Genomic DNA, 21305 nt, shown 5'->3' with positions numbered 1-21305 from the left:
AAGGGCACATTAAGATGTTTGAAATTCCTGTTGGTGCAAGACATTTACTTATACAGGAAACAGATGCCACCGCTCATAACCTCGGTAAGTAACAAGAAGGAAAATTTTCAGTCAGAATATTTTTTCTGCTGTTTATTTTTGTCTCTGGAGCCTCACAATGTGTTTATGCATTTGTTTACCCATTATGCTCCTACACCACATACCTCCTTTTATTATGTTAAATTAGGAAACTTGCTTGGCAATTTGATTTCCCTGTGCTGTATTCCCTGGTGTCCTAGCCAGAAGATCCCTGCATTGTCATGTGCATGTGTGAAAGCTGCTGGAAAAGAAGCTGAATTACATTATGGGGTGCAATGCATTATCTTCATGTGCATCTCATAATGTGCTTCCCATCCTCAGTCACTTCCCAGCCATATCCAAATCCGTTTCAGGTTCTGCCCCGTTGCTAACAGTATTGACGCAAGGCTGCCCGATCGATCGTGCAGCTTAGAAAGTAATTGAAATCCTCCTCTCGCAGCGCCCTGTAATCAATGCGAAGCAGTGTCTAGTAGGCTGTTATTAATTGGAAGTAGATTCCCAGCGAATGGCCTGCTAATTGTATCGTGAGCCATTCCAACTTCTCACCAGCAAACTCTCCTCCCCTTTCCGCTCAGCGCAGCCTGGCCCCGTGGGTCAGGAGAGAGCTCACCAATTCAGACAAGGTTCTTCTTTTTGGTGTGGGGTAAGCGATAGCGGGGAACACGAGCAGCGTCGAGGCCAACGCTGAGGGAGCAGGATGCTCATGTAGCTGCCAGAGAGAGAAGGAGTTAAAATCTGGTGGTAAATAACAAACAGTCCCTGCTGCTTCTAATGAGGAGAGCAAATTTTCCATCTCAGGAGAAAACCAAGAGTCCTAATTCAAAAGTGTCTGAGGTCTCTCTGGGTGATGGACGGGGCATTGATGACAGCTGAACCAGAGGAATCGGGCGCTGGGTGCAATGGCAGGTGCCTGCAAAGCAATGGGAGTTAAGTGGGGCCATGTCGGTGTCAGGGCTGGTCTGAGCAGGAGAATTAAGATGGTTTCTAGCGTCTCTCTCTTGCTGTGGGGACCTGCTGGGAGTTAGCCCAGTAGCCTTTCTCTCATGGAGCAGTAACAGCCCCCTGAGCTGCCTTACAACATGTGAAAGAGCTGAGTAGCCGTGGGTCCCCCACCGGTTCTCAAATTGGCTCGGATTTGGCCAGTGGATTCAGAAGTTGTTAGTCGGGAGCAGGCAGACGGACACACGCGGTGCAGTCGCGCTGGCCTCATTTCTCTGGCGAGGCAAGCTATGAAAAAGGGGAAAAGGATGATTGATGTTTCTGGAGCTGAGCAGAAAAGCATTGGCAGTTCAGTGAAACACCTGAAAGAGTCTTTCCAAACCTGTGAGGGAACAGAGGGAAAATGCAGACTGGCCTTTTCTGCTTCCTCCACTGGGACAAGAGCAGAACAAAACTCAAGATGAGAAGCAAACCTCTCATATTCACTTTTCTTATGTTGTTCCTAGCAATTAAAAATCGTGAAACGGGGAAGTTCATTCTAAGCGAAGACAACTATGTGCCAGACTCTAAAGTATTTATTGACATGGGTGTGGAGTGGGAATATCGGAATGACGATGATAGAGAAACTGTGCAGACCATGGGGCCGCTGCGTAATGGAATAGTTATTCTGGTAAGTCAAATGAAAACCATCTTCCATGGAACACAATGTCAGGGTTACAGAAACATAATGTGCTATAATATATTTTAGATTCCTCTTGTGAGTTACAAGGAGACAGCTGCTTCAATTGTAAGACAATAGAAGATGTATTTTAATTCCTTTCTCCTAATTCATTGCTCTGTATGAGAGTTGTTGTAACTCAGGGTTACGTGTTGAGCAACCAACTCTCCTGATTATTTCCTGTGGATGGCCCAGCGAATGGCCACTGTGTAAAGACTCTCCAGCTCACTTAATCATGTCTGACGTGAGCATTAGTTAACAAAAGGTCACAATGGTTTGTATCGGATAGATCTAATAGCTCCTCCTCCTGTTCATGTTTTGAAAATGTACCCTGCAAAAGCAGATGCAGGATTCTTGTGCTTCCAGGCTCACTTTGTCAGAGCACAGACAGTTCTACAGTTCCCAAACCCACTCAACTATATTCTTTTTTCATTGCAAACCAGCAAACCATAGTCTACGATGAGTAGGGGTAGGTTGGTTCAGAATCCTTCTAAAAGCAGCTGTAATGTCTTGATCTACACCAGCTGAATGTCAAAGGAAGAATAAATATTATGTTTTCAAAGGATCAATATTTTGCACTTTATTCACATTGAGTTCCATTTTCTTACATTTGTCTTAGTGCAGCGTGATAGCAAAAACTCTTTCTAAATAGTTTATATTTCTGTCAGGATTAAGTAACAAGCTTCACAGAATTCCCAGGGATAGCATAAGAAAATTTGTATTTATCAGCAATATAAGCAATTTTCTTCACTGCTTTCAGTTATCTGTGCATTTGAATTTGCCTTGCCTTTTAGTGGAACTATCCTTTATCATTTTAGTACATTTCCTTCCTTTATGATGGGATATGGAAAAAATTTAGTATTGTGAAGTCAGTCCAATGCTGGCAAGAAAAATCAGTCTAAATCAACAACAGTCTTTCTTAATATGTAGTTTAGAAACTCCATGTCATAAGGATAGAGATATTTTTTCATCAGGGGAAAAAAAAAATGTGTTGAGTGCAGCTAGAAGGTTTAAATCCCTCTGGGGATGTTTTTATATCTGAGCGACGATGATTGCCATTTCACGTCATCTCACATAGCTTCTGATATCAGTCTTTCAAATCTTTTTTCCCTACATCTCTTTTGCTTACTAGGTGATTCCTCACGGTGGTGCCAAGATATCTTTGACTTACAAGTACATGATCCATGAGGATTCCTTGAATGTAGATAACAATAATGTTTTGGAAGAGGACTCAGTGTCATATGAGTGGGCTTTGAAGAAATGGTCCCAATGTTCAAAACCTTGTGGAGGAGGTAAAAACAAAACTCCAAAGCATTCAAAACTGCTTAAAAGAAAACTGAAAGAATGAATGTCACATGTGGAATTCATTGCCACAAGACATTGGGGAGACCAGGAGTATGGAAGAGTTTAAGTTAAGAAATAGATAAATAAATAGCGAATGGAGTTAAAAATCTGACTTGAATGGTTTTGGGGACAGATCTGGAGTGGCTTGTTTCTGATTTATGTTTATGAAACTGAAACATTGTACAAATGTGCAAGATTTGAGTGAGGGTCTCCACACTGTGAGAGTGGCACACCTCAAGGTGCCACGGGGGCAGCCTTTAGTAAATCTGCATCCTGTGGTGTGAACCTTGCAATGTAAGAGCCCTGCTTTTGGGGTCAGGTGTAGACTCTGATTTTGTTCACCAGACTGATGGGCAGATTGCAACCCCTGAATGTGGCTGTGCAGGTTTGCAGAACGTTTTTTAAATGCTGGATGTTGTTTTTCTCATTATAGCCTTTAGTGAATAATGAAGGGAATGAGCAATTCTGGGTGTTAAATCTACATGAATAACTGTTTATTTGGTGCAATGTACAGTTAAAAGGAACCTTTTGTAGCATGTTCACCTGTAGTTCCAACAGCAACCTTTGTGTGTGTGCAGTTTGTTGGAAACCTGAGTCCTGTGTAAGATCTACCAGTACTGAAAATAAGAGGAGTATCTTTCTCCAGGCTACCAATTCACAAAATACGGCTGCCGGAGGAAGACAGACCACAAGATGGTTCATCGGAGTTACTGCGAGCTGATCCAAAAGCCTAAGCCCATTCGCAGGGTGTGCAACCTCCAGGAGTGCTCCCAGCCCATGTAAGCATCGCTGCCCAGCGGCACTGCTCGGTGGCAGCTGCCGTAGGCATTGCACCCAGCTGGCACTTGTCAGCTGAAAGAAGGTGACGTAAGCATCACCTCTATGCATCACTACAGAGACTCAGGATTGTGAGGATGTGATACTCTATTCTGCTTGTAGAAACACTGTTTCTGGGACTGATGGTTCCTATTACTTCTGAAATAAGTTGGATTAGAAAAGAAACGCTGTCTTGATCCAGGCATTTGTGTTCAGGCCATCTTGAGGTAATGAAAAATAGACATAAATTCAATTTATACCAGTTGTTTTTACATAGTGTGAATTAACCATGTAAGAACAAATTTACAGTGCTCCATAAGAAAACCAATATCATACAGCCTCTCAAATCCAAATCTTCCTAAAGTTTACAGCATAAACACAGGGGAAAATATTTGGCCTGTTAGATTCCTGTAGCAACTCTCGTACAGCATGGTATGCCTGTTGTACCTTTCATCCCTGCTGTACATAATCAAGCATTAGAAATATTTTAAATCACATTTTACAGGTGCTTTTTTTGACTGGCAGCAGGTTACTCCTGCCACATGTAGGACTCATCTATTCCTCATGTTGCTACTGCAACAAGAAAGGAGTATGTTGATCCCAGCTTTTATCTCTGGGGACCAAGTCTAGATTCCAGGAAGCACAGCAAAGAAGTAGAACATACCACACAATATTTCCTAACTTCCTTTCAAAAAGATTTGAAAGAGAGAGAAGTCAAGAAACAGTGCCCCATAAACTTACCACGGTCAGGGTTTAACATTTATTTATTGGAAAACTGAAGTAATGACCTAACTATCTCAAGCTGTCTGGAAAGGACTGTATTCTCCTTTCAGCTGTAAATATAATTGGACCCGGGTACCACAAAGACTCAAGAGGATCCTAAATTGTACTTGGATTCCCGCATGTTTCAGTCACCTCTGTTTCCACAGAATGGCATCGGAGCATTTTGCGCTTGTACATAGGAGAGGCAATTATTTAGGAGATTTTATGAAGCTCTGTGACACCCAATACACTAATATGCTGCTGCTTCACTGCTGGAAAAAAATCGTCTTTGCCTCAGAAATCACCTTAGAATTCATGGCTTTGTGCTCCACAGCACTCGCCTTCTCCACAGCTGTGTAATTTCAATAGGCTGCAAAGAGAAGGTTGGGTGAAATTGCTACTTTACTTTTTGTTAACTTGAGCATTTAGCACATTGCCTTGTGGCCATGCTATTTCTTGGCTGTTTCTAACCCCAGGATTTTACGAGTACTTTAGGACAATTGCTTCAAACTCAGGATATTTCTTCAGACTATGTCTATATTTTTGGTTAATTTTATCTCATGAATACTGTTTATATTGAACAATATTTCCTCCTTGCAAATCTCTGCATTTTCTAAATATTTGTAGACTGCTGTATATCTTCACTGAACTTGACTATAACCAAAGTTTCAGTAGCCTACATAAATTTCCTCTGGTCCTGTCTGTCTTTGTTGCTCTTCTCTAAGTTCCTTACAATTTGTAGGTGTAGTTCTTGAGCTAGTGTGGATGATCAGCAAAGTTCTCAACTACACCACATTACAAAACGGGTGATATTTTTCAGATTGATTTAGACATTATGAACTGAGACCTTCTGATATTCAGTGGAATGTTGCCTTCCCCAAACCCAAACATTTATGATGCTGGGGACTCCAGTTCCCCTGAGCTCAGCATGCACAGCACTGATGGTGTAGCTGGGTTTGCCAGTGCTTCAGTGAGAGTGTCTGGGCATGGCTGGGGATGTGGTCCATGGAGTATCCAGATATGGGCCAGGCTGTAGCTGCATTTCTAGCCTAGATGTTTTGGATTCCCTCCTGTGGGAACCAGCTGTGGGGACGGCTGGTGCATGCTCAGGTCTCCGTACAGTGTGAGACAAGGTACAGCTTGTGCACCAAGACCTGGGAAGCTCAGCAGCACCCTTGGGTGGCTGCTTTTGGCATAAAAGCTACCAGATTTTTATGTGCAGTCTTGGAAGGGCCAGTTTACAATCAAAGCTAATGAAGCAAAGAAAGAATAATGCTTATCTCAGAGACAGTGAGAAAGGGTTGTTTTAAAGATCTGGGTCTTATTACTGATTTTTCAGGGACACTGTCAAATAACCCTCACCGTAACTGCTTGTGGGTTTTTTTTTTTATCTTTTTCCATATCAGATCCACTATTAACATCCTGTTAAAGCTATGTTTAAGAGTTACAGTTCAACAGACAGTTTGAACTCATCTAATTTAGGAGAGAGGGAATTTTACTCAACTTATTTTCTTTTCACTAACCCAGATGGGTTACAGGAGAATGGGAGCCTTGCAGCAAAAGTTGTGGGAAAACAGGGTATCAAGTACGATCTGTGCGATGTATCCAACCCCTGCACGATAACACGAATCGGTCTGTTCACACCAAGTACTGCAACAATGACCGTCCAGAAGGCAGGAGGCCTTGCAACCGGGAGCTTTGCCCAGCGCAGTGGAGAATAGGACCCTGGTCGCAGGTCAGTCTCTCTCTGGAGATCTCAAGCAACCGATTTCTTACAATGCAGGGGAGAAAATCTTGGAGTTTGTTCTGTGCTTTCTGTTCAAATGCATTGATGCAATAAACTAATACCTGCACAGAGGCTATGTTGCTTCCACTGCTACTAATGCCACAGAAAGTGAGTTAGATGAAAGACAGTGGTAGTGGAACAGCCAGTAAAGCCATGCTGTGGTGGTGCTGGATGATCCAGACCCCGTGAGCTGCCCATATAAGATGTCAGCGTCAGGAAAGCTGTCTTCTACCTGCTCTGTATTCTGCTCATAATCAGTTACCTGTTGACTTAAGTTGAGAGAAGGGCAATTAATTCTTTTATCCCTGTTTTATTTTTTTTCAAGTAAAGAAGACTTTAAAGTCTTCAGACACTGTGATTAAGGACACCTGAGGAAGTTAGGCACAAGTGCTCGTAGAGATTCAAAGGTGTGAACATCTTTGATGTAAAGGCCTTCAGCAGATGTAGCTGCTCAGTCTCGTAGGGTTCTGTCTATAACCCAAAGGACAGTTTTTCACTTAGTTTACTGTGGAAATACAGGGCACCTATTCTGGAGTCTTTTTTGTTTGCTATTGCTATGGGCAAAACAAGATTCAGTCACTCCCATAGCCAGTGTCAGGAGCTGGGCGTCTGGTGCTTTCCATCTCTGGCTCTTTGGCTAACTCGCTGTGTGAGCAAGTGTAATGCCAGTGTGCACAGACTGTTTGTTGCTGAAGTATTTACTAGAGCAATAAGAAGCTCCGTGTATTCATATTTGCAAACTTTTGCAGTCATCAAAAGGCAAGAAATGTGAGTAGAATATTGCAGCATTAAATTGTTCATGTAATTTTGATACACAAGATCCTTACAGTTCATCTCAGCATTTGTCCATTAAATTGTTTTAAAAAAAAGTGACTGCATTTGGACATACAACATTTCATTTTGGAACTGTGCCGTGCAAATAAGCACAAACAATTTTTATCCTCACTGGGTTGAAGAGGTATCACAAGCAGTACCATCCCTGGGGCACACTGTGCAGAAAGGCCTCATGTTTGCAATTGTTTCTGTACTGCTCAGACCATAAGCTCTCAGACTGTTTCACAGTTACTGGTATATCACAAAACACACTGGTGCTCCCTTTTATTTAGTTACTGTAGGTACTGCAGTGATTCAAATAATGTTGGCTTGAATCAAGGCCAGTGGTTTAAAATTTAAAAATTAATTTCTAATCCATTGTTTCCGAAGAGTGACTGGGGCTCTAACTGGTGCATCTCCTTTCAGTGCTCTGTTAGCTGTGGCAATGGCACACAGGATCGCCCGGTCCTGTGCCGGACCAGGGACAACGCTATCGGCCTTTGTAAGGAAAATAAACCAGAGACCATAAGGATTTGCAGACTACCTCCGTGTCCAAGTAAGTGCGTGTCTTCTCTAGTAATATGTTACTTACTGAAAAAAAAAAAAATTATATTGATTACATTTATTTGAAATGCCTTCATGAAATTTATACTTGTTTGCTACATCTGCCTGCGGTGGCAGCTCTCCATAGCCCCAGTTTTGAGCAGACTTTCCAAATGTAGACCTGTTGTGTGGCTGATGGGCTTCTTGGGCACGTGGTTGTTCTCTTCTCGAGGTGGGGAGCACCGCTTGTCCCAGTACAGCATGGGAGGCTGGGGCAGACGTCAGGACAGCAGTGATGGCTGGATCAGGCCAGCAGATGACGGTTCTGCCTGAGTCTTGCCGTGCGCCCCCGAGACGTGCTAAGCTTGGCAGGAGGCTGGTGGGTTGAGCCTAGCCTAATCAAGGGCATCATGTATAAAGATGCCTCTTTGCTTTCCCCACCTCCAGCGACAGTCCCAGGCTTCTTTTCAATTCTGTCAGGCACAGGTTATCTTTAGGGCTTATCTAACTCAATTTTTTTAAGCTATAATCAATTTGTTCCTAGTTAATCCAGGACACTAATGCCTTTATCCTTGTCAGCTTTCCAGCTGTTTGCAAATGATACTTGTGAGATCATTTTACATATTCCTGTTATTAAGTAATTCATATTTTTCATTTGTTCCTGATGTATTTCTCAGGGTAGCTCTTGATTCCTAATTAATTAGAACCAAGCTGTCAATTATTGTTTCCAATACAAAGGTTTTAAAAGAGGCAGTATAACTAAACTAGACTGGATGTGTCTTAGGACATACTTACTGCTGCTGTGAGAAATACTGCTGGAAAAATGGCCTTCAGGCTGTCTTCAGCGTTGGCTGTCAAGTACAGTGCACAAGTTGTAGCAAAGTGGCAAAGCGACAGCCTCTGCTGTCATAATCCTTCTGTGGTCTCCTTCACCATCAGAGCTCACTCATTCTTTCATCTTATCCACTTGTGACAGGTCAGCTACTTAATGCTAACATATGTTGTGTTACATCTTTTTTTTTTCCTTTGTTCAAGGAAACGTTTCTGATCCTTCAAAGAAAACCTACATGATACAATGGCTGTCAAGACCTGATCCAGACTACCCCATCCAGAAAATATCTTCAAGTAAAAGACCCATTTATAACTCTGCCTTTGCCCTTAAATGCATGCCACATCGAATGTGGACTTTGCCTTTTGCTCTCTTCTTCTCTCTATGCGGAAAGTTCCCTTGACTTTGCCAAGTTTAAATCTTGGGCTGAATCTTTTTTTCACACCAGGCACTTGGTGCTCGGTGTCTTTCTTCTCTGGAGCTTGCGTAGCACTGGTGGTGGAGGTCTTGAAGTGTTGGATGTGTGAAGTTGGATCTCCTCAGTATGTTGCAGTCCTCTGAAAGGGAGCTGGGATCGGTTTGCTTGTTGCTTGGTGATGGTGAAAAAAGGCTCTTACTGGTTCATGATGTTCAGTTTGGTAGCAAAACTGAGAACTTATTGTGAATGTGATCACATCACAATAATGACACCTTGTAGTGCTAAAGTTCTCCTTTATCTAAAAACCCAACATCTCATACTCTCTAGTTTCAGTTCGCTAACAGGGTAGTCTGATGAGTGAAAGAATTTTTTCATTCCATTTTCCTTTGTGGTGCCGTTGCTTTCCTCACCGTTGCTGCTCATTTTTTATTCCTGACCCTCATATTTTTGTTTGTAACCCATGGAGGGCTCACCGGGAAGCAGAAGGTCGGTTTCTGTCGGTACTTTCCGTGCTGCTACGACACCATCCGCTCTCGCCAAACTCCTGGTGGCAGTTTGAAATATTTTTCCCTGTGAAAAGCTGCATTCGTTTTTGCCGTCGCGCAGTTTTTGCCAGTTTTGCGTGCTTTCACTTTAGAGACAAAACCGAAGCAGAACAGGCGTGGTTCACGTTGAAGGTTGCGTGGTGGTGTTTTTCTTAACCGGGCGGAGGCAATATGATGTTTTCATCGACTACGATGTCTCCAGCTGCTCAGCACGGAGCTGTTTATACTCATTACATCTTCGGTCTTTTTTCACCATGTGCATGTCTGACTTGACTGGTGCGGTTGTATGTGTGCGTGTGTGTGTATGCTCTATAGATGTGTCAACTGGCAAACATAACAGTGTGAACTACTACAGAATTACCTCAATTTTTATTGCTTTTTTTTGCTTAGAAGAAGAATTTTAGAAAAATGCCTTAATGTTGAAATGTAAATGGCATTAATTTACCAGATCCAGCTTTAAATATAAACAGTACACTGGTACCTTGAGTTAATCTTCATATGGAGTGTTTTTACTTGAATGGCAACTAATAGAAGGCAGTAAATTTAATCCGAGGTTAATTTGCACAGTGCATATCCATGTCTTCGTCAAGACAGGATTGTGACCTGACTTACTGAAATTTAACTGGCATTCTTGCTTCACCTTCCGTGTTTGTGTTGAAGATTTGGAATTCACAAGTCATAAACCTGTTTGTGACAGTCAGTACTAATAGTAGAAGCATATCAACTTTAAAACCGCAGTCTTGGAGCAAATTGCTACCTTATTGCATTGACCATATTCTTTGGAAAAGTGGCATTTTTGAATCTTTGAGTCTTCAACAGTGTAGCACTTCAAACTTGTCATTATCATGTGATCACATATTTAAATTTTGCTGTTAATATGATAATTTCCTGAAACATGTTAACGATTTACATGACAAGGTGAAAAAGCAAAGACACGTATCTGGCACTGAATACTGTTATGTAAAATAATCGGTGTTTAACTGTATAAATATATTCATGACTGTTACCTTTAAATAGACAATGTTTAGTGATGTTTCAAGAGATGGGTGGCTATAGAGAATGGTGCAATAAGGTATCTGGGCATTGTGCACTATGTCTATATGCACTTTGGTTTATCAGGGATATTTTATTAGTGTTTTGTATGTATTTAACATAATATTAAAGATGTGCCAATTCAGTTTGCTTTTCAATATTTTTTTATGAGACTAATGTGTACCAAAGTGACTGTGAAACTGATTTATTTTTTTCTTACTGATGTTTTGAAGATATACTTCCAGTCTGTCATGCATACTGCAAGTAAAAATAAATAAAAGTTCAGCAAATCTGGATATTTTGGTTTGGAGAGAGGATAAAAATTTCATTCTGACATTCACGAGTTACAGAGTTTATTTATATAACTTATCAGATGTCACTAAACATATTACATAATGCAGTTTCATTTTCATGTATTTTTAAGCTTGAGATTACGTATTTTTGATAGGAAAAAAAAGGCATTTTTCTAAAGGTGCTTTTAGTGATTCTTTCAAAGCCAAATCCAGAACTGCCTTGTTGAAACTACATTTAAATGTTATAACTGTTGGCTTTTATTTTGCAAGCCGTTTGGAGAAGCTTGCATTAAGGTCATGCAACACAAGGCAAAATGTTCAAAGGGGACTCTACCTGGTATGTAAAAATATATATATAAAGCTGTATAGGCACATGCAGTCCTTTGTATAGAGTTGTGCATGCAGAGATGAACAGTTCCAGCTCTTAAAGACTGGTTTGAAAATGTCTCCAAAACCAAGGTACTATTCCTAGTTTCCTAAGGAAGGAGTTGTTCTTTTTTTTATTTCCAGCAGCATTTCAGCACTTGAAAAATATGGAAATGAGTTGACGCATTTGAAAATAGGAACCAGAATTTTGTTTTTCTGCAACAAATGCAGCAATGGGGGCATAAATACAATGTAAGGAAGGTATTCCCACCTTCCTCAGCCAGCACTAACATTTTAAAGCAGCAACAGTTATTAGTTTATTTTAGACTGATATGTTTGCCAATTAAACACCTATAATGCCCTATTTTGTTAACTGCGGATGAGTGAAGAGGCAACACTTACACTTTCTGAGTTCACTTGATACCTGAATCTGCTCTGGTTCTCTACTTTGCTGTGGGGTTGCTGACAGGGTAAGTCAGTGCTCGTAGCAGGACGGTGGAATACGAGCTCCAGCAGCACGCTGACTTGAGCATGCTGTCTGCCATCGGGAACGCTCTAAATAACGGCGAGTAATTGGAGTTACTCACCCTTTACTGTAAGAGTAGGTGGAGATGTAGTAAGAGCAGAGAGAGAGGCAGAAGTGATTTCATCTCTGTCAGCACTCTGGTGACAGAGAAAATATTTTGTTACTGATTATGCTGTGTCGGTCAGGCTGCCTTTCTCCTCAGCCCTCTCCTCTCCTACAAGCCCTCTGACTCCTCGTTCTTTCAGCACGGGCTGCGTGTTGGGATTTTTCCTTCACTGCGGTTCCCAGTAGTTCCTAGCTCCATCACTTCATCCTGGAGGCACGGGAGCCGTAGAGCGTGTTTGTAGGACAGAGGACAGGTAACGTTCTCTCCAAGAAGCCTGCGAACCCCTCACTATCCATCTGCTGCCAATTCATATGGTCCTCTACCTCCTCTGAGCAGAAATCGCAAGGGCTTGAGTAATCTCTGAGTAGGCTTCTGTTTATGTTTCTCAGACAGCAATACAGTTTGACCAGTTCACCTTTAATGCCTTAAGCCTACATTTTGCCACCTGTATTTCAGCAAGATCAGGAGGTGCTGTAGCACCTGTATTACAGTGCAGATTGTCGTAAAACCTGTTGATTATCATTCTGTCTCTTTTATTACAGTTTTCCAGTCAGTGACACAAAAATCAGGACTTGTTCCTGAGTCTCCCAGTCATTAATGGACTGGCCTGGCTCCATCGCACTCGAGTTTGTTGTCCTGAAAATATCAGCTCCCTTCTAGGAGGAGGAGAAAAGCCTTATGCTAAATGCACCACTTTTCTCTTGAGCAAGGGACATGCTCAGGCAATGCTGCTGTTTTCAGAATAGAGGTACCTGGCAAAAATATCACTCCAATGTGAGATGGATTAATTCCAAGCGTTACAGGGTACACATCGAAGTAAGACTTGACTTTCTTGAGACAGTCCAGATAAATATAAATTAGCCCTGACCGTGGTTAGTCACTGTTAGATTGCAGAAAAGCATTAAAAGGAGCAAAGGAGGGAGAAAAAAAGATTTCTCAGTATAAACCTTGATGACTTTCTGGGGGTTTAATGTAGCTCTAGCAACAACACAGTACAACAAATCAGTGTATTTTGAACTCTAAGCCAAGGCAGGAATGTGATTCATTGTGGCTGCACAATCTTCGGGGTAGCACTTCCAGAATGCAAAGCCAAAATTAAAGAGTGTTACAGTCTATAGTACGGATGGGGCTGGTACTAACAGTTCAGATCAGTTTTCGAATCCCTTGAAGCAAGTTGAGTTTTAGATTTAATATTAAGCCTGCTTCTGCTTATAGAAGGCTCATTTGCCAGTTTCCCATCCTACTTTAAATACCAAACCCTCTGCCCACTGCCAAAGCTTCAGCTGTGTTTCTTTTTCTGGTTAATGTTAAGATGCTCTTTATTTATCTGTTCCCTTTTTCTCTTTCAGAAGATCATTGTCAAGGAGACAAGTCAATGTTTTGTCGCATGGAAGTCCTCTCTCGTTACTGCTCGATTCCCGGTTACAATAAGCTGTGTTGCAAGTCCTGTAATATGTACAGCAACGTAACAGAGGACGTCAATGTCACTGATTCTAACGTAAATAAGAATAATGTCATTGAGGAGGAGCTCCTGACAACCCTCAGCCCTCCCATAGGAGTGTCCACCACACAATCCGCCACCAGCCCTCCTCTTGTTTCCAAGACACGTGCACCTCCTTCCAACGCAACTGAGGAGCACCCAGAAATCAATGCGGTGGATGTTCCCTATAAAATTGATGGGCTGGATAACGAGGTATCACAGCACAACATCATTACACGGAGGAGGATACCCTATGAAAGGACAAGGAATCAAAGAATTCAGGAGCTGATTGCTGAGAAAAGGAAGAGAGAGACTCTTAGGAAAATAAACTAAAAAGGAAATACGGCACAAACAACATTTTTCTCTTATAGAGATGTTACCAACATCATAGTATTGCCCATGTCATAGAGACTAAAAATGGGGAAAAATCAAAGTGGTGCTATGGCAGAGATGCCGAATCCTAAAGCCTACTATAAATGGAAATGACAGATTGTTTCGTGAGTGCTAATCTGAACACTTTGATGGCTAGGTTTACAGGGTACGGTAGAGTATTAGTGCAATATCATTACAGCGTTTCACTGAATCCAAACAAACCGTAACACCTAGACCAGGTTAGCAGGTTTCTTGTTTATGGGCTCTTCTAAGTCTTCTATGCCTGTGTAAAACTGCTTGGAAATAGTAGCGGGAGTTACACTTAGGATGGAGGAAAACGGTCCCAAGACATAAAAAAAATCCCTTGAACACTGACAAGCAGGTGGTCAGCGACCCTGTGATGCTTCTGTGCATTGCATAAACCTGGGCACTAACTCAGCCCCTGGTTCAGGAAGGTGCTTAAGGACATGCCAGACTAAGTTTAGTTGACTTTGGTAGAGCTGTTCGTGTGAGTACAGCAAGGCATGTGCTTACGTAGCTTTCTTAACCGGGACTGTGTAAGAAAATATATAGAACATTCTGTAGCCATATATTTATGTGTAAATTAAAAACTGGCTAACAGTAGTTTATGTATTTCCATAAACAATTTCAAAGGATTCTCCTAAACTTTTGAATACATGCAAGACATTTAGAAGGGTAGATCCAGCCAACTTGGACTGACAACATCCTAGTCTTTCTGTTTACAATTATCCATATTTTTGATAGTCTTTAAGTTCCTGTAACGCAACAGCCTCAGTGATCTTTGTTGGTTGGTGCTTTTATTATTGGTCTGATTTTTTTTCTACCCACATACTGTTTTACTTAAAGATGACTGGAGTCTTGTTGCCTTTTCTTTGGTGCTTTGTTAAGAAAACATTTTTTTTTTCTCCCTTAGGATGAGGTTATTTTGGAGGAAATTATTTTGTATTATCTTCCTTTCCTTAGCACAGATTTATTGGTGCAGAAGTGAACAATTGTTTGCTGTGCCCTTACATGTACACGTACATCCCTCCCACACACGCACGTGTACTCACAGTACCAGGTCTGCTAGAAACTTTAAGATGTGTAACCTGACAACCCTTTGAGTACTGCTTTTCCCCTCAGGGTCATCATGGTTTTCATAGGTCATTTCGAATTCCTGGTTGGAGATCAGAAGATTAATTCAGCTTGGTTCTAACACCGCAGAGACAGGGAGTGTGGACTGGTTCCTGCCGTGGGTGGCATCTGAGCGGTTCTCCTGTCTGCTGGCTTGGACTCTTCCATTTGTTTCCTCTTTGCTGGTAAACCTCCTGCAGAGCCCAGGGCTTCCCTGAAATCCTCCTTTTACCACAAGGAAGGTCTGATGGCTCCTAGTTCAGATTTTCCAGTCTGAGAGCAAGAGCTCATCCTCTAGCCTGAGCTGGTCTTAGTTTGAAGCAGAGCCAATAATAAGCCTGTATATATAGTCACATAGTTATTGGAAATGTGCTGGGTTTCCAGCAATGTGTAAGCTCTTCTGTGGCCTGGCTGCTGGCAAAGAGCTTCAGAAGTATTGCAAGGTGAACCTCGTGTGGCTTCCTGCGACTCTGCCTTCTGCCCTCGACCATCGTGGCTGAACGAGCTGCCCAGTCTCCTCTTCAGAAGAAGCCAGTCCTGCTGGAAAGGAGGCAAGAGCTGGCGGGAGCAGCAGTCTTTGCAGCACTGAAATGTTGAACTGTTCTGGCCCAAACCGTGGCCAGAAGTCTTTGAAGGACAAGACCTGGTTTAAGAAAAATACTTTTTGGAGATACTAGCCAAAGCAGAGAAGGAATGTTTTCAGCTGGTATGATGGCACCAGCGTCCCTTCTTACAGAGGACCAGGGTGATACACTTGGGTGAGTGTTTCAGAGCAGCTCAGATGGTACAGGGATGGGAATTACACTGAAAACCATGAAGACCAAGAAGCCTAACGGGCCTGGTAAAAGTCCAGAGCACTAGGAAACATCTCCTGGGCCAAGCAGACATGGCTGCAGATGTGAAAGCGGCAGCCAGCATAAGCAACAAAGCTTTTGGTTTTGAAAAGTGAAACTAGAGCTCCACGGTTTGGCAGCGTTGAGCAGCGGTTGGCTGGGGCAGTGGCAGGGCTTGGTGTGGGTAGAAAAGCACAGCTGAGTCTCACGTTAACTCCTGAGACACTAAGCGTTTTCCTGCAGTCAAAGGCTGCTTATCTTTATTTGCCCGCGGGGTGGCTTTCGCTTGCCCAAGCCCCACTCCGTGGCCTGCCTGCCATCACAGAGCCACCACCATGCGCAGGCGAGCCTGGTGCTGGCCCAGGAGCCCTGTGCCAAGGGATTTGTGGCTGCTGACAGGCAGGACAAGTTCTAGTAACAGCATAGGGTCGGGTCACATCTGTGCAAAACACAGCAACGTAATAACGAGCACTGAAGGGAAAAAAACCCACCATGATATTTATAAACAAGGAAGATGTGTCTAAATCAACATCATTCCAGCTGCTGTGCCGCAGGAGATGCAAGCTGTAGTTGGGCTCCCAGCCTGTAGACATAGTGAGTATTTCTTGCCTTACACATTTCCTTTACACAGATGCAGTCAGTGTGAAACTCATCTTTTCCCCTTCAAGTTGTTATCCTGCTTTTAGCTCTGTGGACGATAAAAATAACCCATAACCCCAACTTTTTCATAGCCTAGGAGCACGTCCAAGCATATGATAAACTTAGGAAAAACTCTCACAAACCCAAGGAGGTTTGTGCTTGAGGGTGTGGGGCTCTACAAGGGGTTGGGGCTTGAAGTTATGCAGGTTGGGGGGTAGAAGTTTGCTGCCTGGATGGTACCAGTCTTACTCTCTGGGATTTTGTTGACACCCATTTCTCTGACCTCCAGAGGCCTGAGCTAACCCATTTAGTAGCTTCTGTTCTTCCTTAGCATCAGGAATAGGCTTAGTCAACCAGGCAATGGGAAGAAATGCTGCAGAAGGAAGTGCCCACAGCTCAAATGCTGTCTTACACGTAGCCTCTTCTGTCCAAAGGACTTCTAAGAAGTTGTGTCCCAATAGCAAGTGGGGCAGGAATTTATTTGGTGCAACTGCAAGTGACCTTTCTGCAAATAGCACGAGGAAAGTCCTGTTCCAGTGCAGAGACCCAGCATTTAAAAGTGACCGGGCAGTTCTGTGCTGAGCATTTCCAGCTGTGTCTCCCAGTGGCCAGAACTGCTGTTGGCTGGAAAAGGTCAGTTTGCAGGGATTCGCTCACTCGCATGTGGCATGGACACCTGCTGAACTTGCAAAGCTGGTTCAAAGTTCAGAAACTTGACTGCTTTGTTCCTTCTCCAGAGTAAGTCAGTTTGCACTCAAACAAACCAAAAGCATTTTTCCAGATAAGGTGGAAACTTCTGCTGCATCTCAGAGCAGGAGCAGCCTCCCAGAAGGCTGTTGTGGTGCTATGCTAGGTCTGGTGTTCACTAGGGACCCAACGCAATGCCTAGTGGCATCTGCATTTAGGAAGGGCTTGCTCCCTTCTCAGTGTGACCTTTTTTGAGATTTAGTTTGATTTATTTCTTGCTGGTTTTAATTCTGCTTAATATTTCTCTAGCTGTTATTTGGAGAACACTGAAATGATACTTCAAGGAGCAGCTTCAGTCTAGATCATTCAAGACAGTGAGATGCTGATGGACACAGACTGGTCCATCTCCTTATGGAGCTGCCTTCTCTTTACAGTCTTGCTGTATGAGGGGAAAAAAAAGTCTTCAGACCAGGAAAGATGCCGTCTTTTCAAGCTGGCATGAGTTTTTCAACAGGCGTTTTTTTTCAACAGTTCCCCTGATGGTGGTTTCCAAAGAACATGTACCTCACTTCTACAGAGCTCTATAGAATCACAGAATTCTATTGATGAATAAATTGATCATAGAATTGATCACAGAATTCATATTGATCATAGAATTCTATTGATAAAGAAAAAGCAGCCCAAGGCAATAGGTGGGGTTTTGCTCTCAGCTGATCTTCGTTCCATGTCATGCAGTGGAAATTTTGGTGATTTGTTGGTTGATTGAACTTTGACAGCTGTTTCCTCTTTTCTACGATGCTGTAATTGGGCAAGTGCATCATTGTAGGGGGTCTTCTGTAACTGTTTTGCTGTTGCCCAGGTACTGCGTTGTGAGACATAATGAGCAGAGGGTGGTATTTTAGTGTAATCTAGTGCCCGGAAACTAAAGCAGATCTGTAAGTACATACATTCCTGCAGAGACCATCTCAGAGACCTGAGAGCTAAAGCAACATGCTCCCATTACACAATGCATTTTGTGATCTAACTGTGCAAGTATACAGCTTTCTAAATTGTCATTTTTCTGTTGGTCTAAACTTAAAATCCAAGTGACAGCCCCTCATGAAAAAAAAAAAGATCCCAAACCAATTCTGGTTCCTTTGACTCCAATCTGCTGCCATTTTTTTCACCAACATTCCTTTAAAAATTTCTGTAACCTATTATGAATGCATCACTTGTTATATTCATATATCCATTCAATATTTAGAGTCTCACAACATCTCCATAGAATGCTTTCAGATATTTTGAGAATTCTAGAAATGGTGCTTTACCAGTACTCAGAGGGTTTTATGTTTTATTTTATTACGTAATGCATTTAATGTCTTATTTACTCACCTACAATGCACAGTATTAGCTATGTTCATCTGAATATCTATATGCAACTTCCATTCACTTACATATGCCTTAACAGAAATTGCAATAAATAGCCATTTCTTGTATATTAAAAAAATGTATATACAAATTAGAATCTTTAATTTTATAATTTATTAAATTCAAATGTCTGTGTTCTTTTGCAAAGTGTTTGACTTTTCCCTGTGTTTTTTTTCATTGAAGTAACATTATGCAGAGATGCTGAGGGAGGAAGAACCAGCATCTTCAGACTCAAAACCAATTAAATTTCTAAAACTTTCTCTTAATGAATTGGGATACACTTTATGCCCAAGTCCTGCATCCTTGTTACAACATCCATTATCCAAGGCTAAATATCATGAAGTCACTGGACCAAAACTTCAGTTTGATATTTAATCAAACTCACTTAAACCTGCTTGAGGCTCTCAGCCTTTACATTCAGCTGAAATCCATCCTGGTCCATGTGTCATCTCCTTAAAAGGCTCAGTTATTTGGGCTCCTATTCAGGACTGATGAGCAAATTTCACTTTGCATGTCCTATTGATAAAATAATTACTCCTTTCCATGAAATTCTTTTGCATACATTTTCCTGCCATATCCTGCACACTCGTAGCCATGTTCCCTTTAAAGCATAATTGAATCTCTCCCATCTAATTGAATTTTTGTTGCTTGAGGATTTGAAAGATCCCCGCTTACCTTGATTATTCAGTTAGCACCGTGCTGTGCATCCAAGTCCAATGTGTTCTTTAATCAGGTAACGAACCACCTCAGCATTTTCAATATGGAAAAGACATTTACTTACTTAAATGCCCTGATAAAACAGCAGACCAGACAAAACCTGGGTTTCATTTACTGTGACAATTCGTACAGTATCTAATTTACAGCTGTGACAAGGGTTATATTTAATTGGCTTTTGCTTTCCCAACACAAAGATTTGCAGATTTTTAGAGCAGCCAGGGGAAAGGGTCTCGTGTCCATTCTCCAAACACAAGAACAACCCATAGCGGGGTCAAACACATCCAACACCCCTCCCTACCACCCCTACCCCCTCACCACCACCACCCCCCCCCAAGATGACAGTTGCATCTCCTCCTCTCCTGGCCTACATCAGCTTTTTAGCCCCTTTGCATCTATTCTTCCAACTTGGGCAACACCTGGTGCCCATGTGGGAGCCTGGACAGACAGACTGACACATACACAAGGCCCTGCAGGGGCGGCTCTGGCCCCTCCAGGTGACAAAACTCCTGAGCATCATTTCCCCAGCCTGGGGGCCTGCAGGTGATGCCAATGCAAAGGGAAGCACCAGAATTTTTTTAACTTAAAAATCTACCTCGTCTCTAAGGAGAAATATTGTGATGGTCCCATGGGACCTGCTAGGGGGACTGTCACTGCTTTGGAAAGCCCATGACAGCTTAAAAATCTTTTTCTCCAAGTGCATTTGAAGATGGAAGCTGGCATCTGCTGTGGGGCCGGATGAGCCTGGGAAGCTGTGCTTTGGGAACAGCACCATGAGCATTTGCTCCAGGAGCCTCATCCAGTTGAAGGCGTTATGCTCATGACCCCTAAATCAACTGGCCCAGCTCAGGTCTCATTGCAGACAACAGATTCCTTCTAGGACGCCTGGCACTGCAGGGAGCGCAGGGTCACAGCGGGTTAAAACAGCACCGAGTACATCACGAGCTGAGATTCATTTACCTGGCTCAATGCAGCGTGTGCATTAAAGCAGAAGATCTCTGGCAGTGGAAGGAAAGGAAGCATTATCCTGAAAGAGAGATGCTTCCAGGAGACTGCTTCATCGTGTTCACAGAGATGATGTCTGTACAGTATCCTGCTCCCGCAGCATCCACAAACACCAAATACTGGCATTTTGCCTGTTCCTTTACGTGAAGCCGTGCCTGGCTCCATGCATCCCCACAAACACAACCCCACCATGTGTGATACGTTGGCACCAAGCCATAAGCTAAATGCCAAAATCATGCATTGCACTGCAAAATGGGTCTCAACATTTGCAGCCTCTGTCTTGTGTGCCTGAGGATCTCATCCTGAAGGGGTGCTGAGGGGAGACCCACTGTCTTCATGGGAACCACTACTTTGGCCTTGGAAGAAATAAAACTGGCCCGTGCACGGCTGTGACTGTAAGGGGGCTGGTGCTGGGCGTTATTGGGGGATCAGCTTTTTGATACATGGCATGAGTTAGTTTATGCCTTTTCCTCGTGTGCAAGGGGATCCCTTGCTTGTGCACAGGCAGGCACAGGTGCTGCAGGATTACCTGGAGGGCAGCTTGTTCAGCAAAGACAGGAGGGATGGGCTAGGGATGGAGTCTCCCAGCAGAGACCCTCCAAAATCCGCTTGCAGTCCCACTAACACCAGTGAGAAGTAGCTTGGGCAGAGCAAGGAGCCTGTGCTGATAAACCAGAATCTCCCTGGGCAAATATTCGTGTCTTAGGAGAAGGACTTACAGCTTGGTGGTGCAGAAATGAGGAAACAGTGTCAGGGAATCCCACGGTTGGCTCCACTGAGTGCTCCCTGAAAAAAAAAAAAAAAAAAAAAAGGCAGTTCAAAGAGCAATTCCAGGCCAGGAAAGCAATTATCCAGGTGATTTTCGATTACACCAGGCAGAAAGTAGCTCTTCCAAAGTGCCATGCAAATCTGACCACCCCTTCACCCAGCGCAGGGGGGCACAGGATGATTTCCAGCCACTCATCCCGGGGCTGCTGGCTCAACGCTTGGCTTTGCTCACAGGGGTCAAAGAACGGTGCAGAGCCCTTCTGGGGGCTCCATGTCTGGAAACCCCACTGGAGCTGCCAGGAGCGGGTGTGTGTGCTTGTGTGCATCGCTCTCCTGTGCTCTCTCCTGCACC

At 43.0% G+C, this 21305-nt stretch overlaps 1 protein-coding gene across 2 annotated transcripts in view; it reads left to right on the top strand.

The window, feature by feature from the left end:
- ADAMTS2 (ADAM metallopeptidase with thrombospondin type 1 motif 2) overlaps window positions 1-13727 on the top strand; it is a 183267-nt gene extending 169540 nt beyond the window's left edge. For both annotated transcript variants that reach the window (XM_086621406.1, XM_086621405.1), the window contains 8 exons: window positions 4-84; window positions 1524-1687; window positions 2868-3027; window positions 3726-3858; window positions 6185-6392; window positions 7683-7812; window positions 8835-8924; window positions 13264-13727. In XM_086621406.1, the coding sequence (XP_086477532.1) occupies window positions 4-84; window positions 1524-1687; window positions 2868-3027; window positions 3726-3858; window positions 6185-6392; window positions 7683-7812; window positions 8835-8924; window positions 13264-13727 (1430 nt within the window). The remainder of the gene's footprint in view (window positions 1-3; window positions 85-1523; window positions 1688-2867; window positions 3028-3725; window positions 3859-6184; window positions 6393-7682; window positions 7813-8834; window positions 8925-13263) is intronic.
- Window positions 13728-21305: the final 7578 nt, after the last annotated feature.

This window comes from Tauraco erythrolophus, chromosome 16 (genome assembly GCF_009769465.1).
Source record: "Tauraco erythrolophus isolate bTauEry1 chromosome 16, bTauEry1.pri, whole genome shotgun sequence".
NCBI classification, from domain to species: domain Eukaryota; kingdom Metazoa; phylum Chordata; class Aves; order Musophagiformes; family Musophagidae; genus Tauraco; species Tauraco erythrolophus.
The sequence above is the reverse complement of the archived record's forward strand: the minus strand, read 5'-3'. Positions and strand labels throughout refer to the sequence as shown.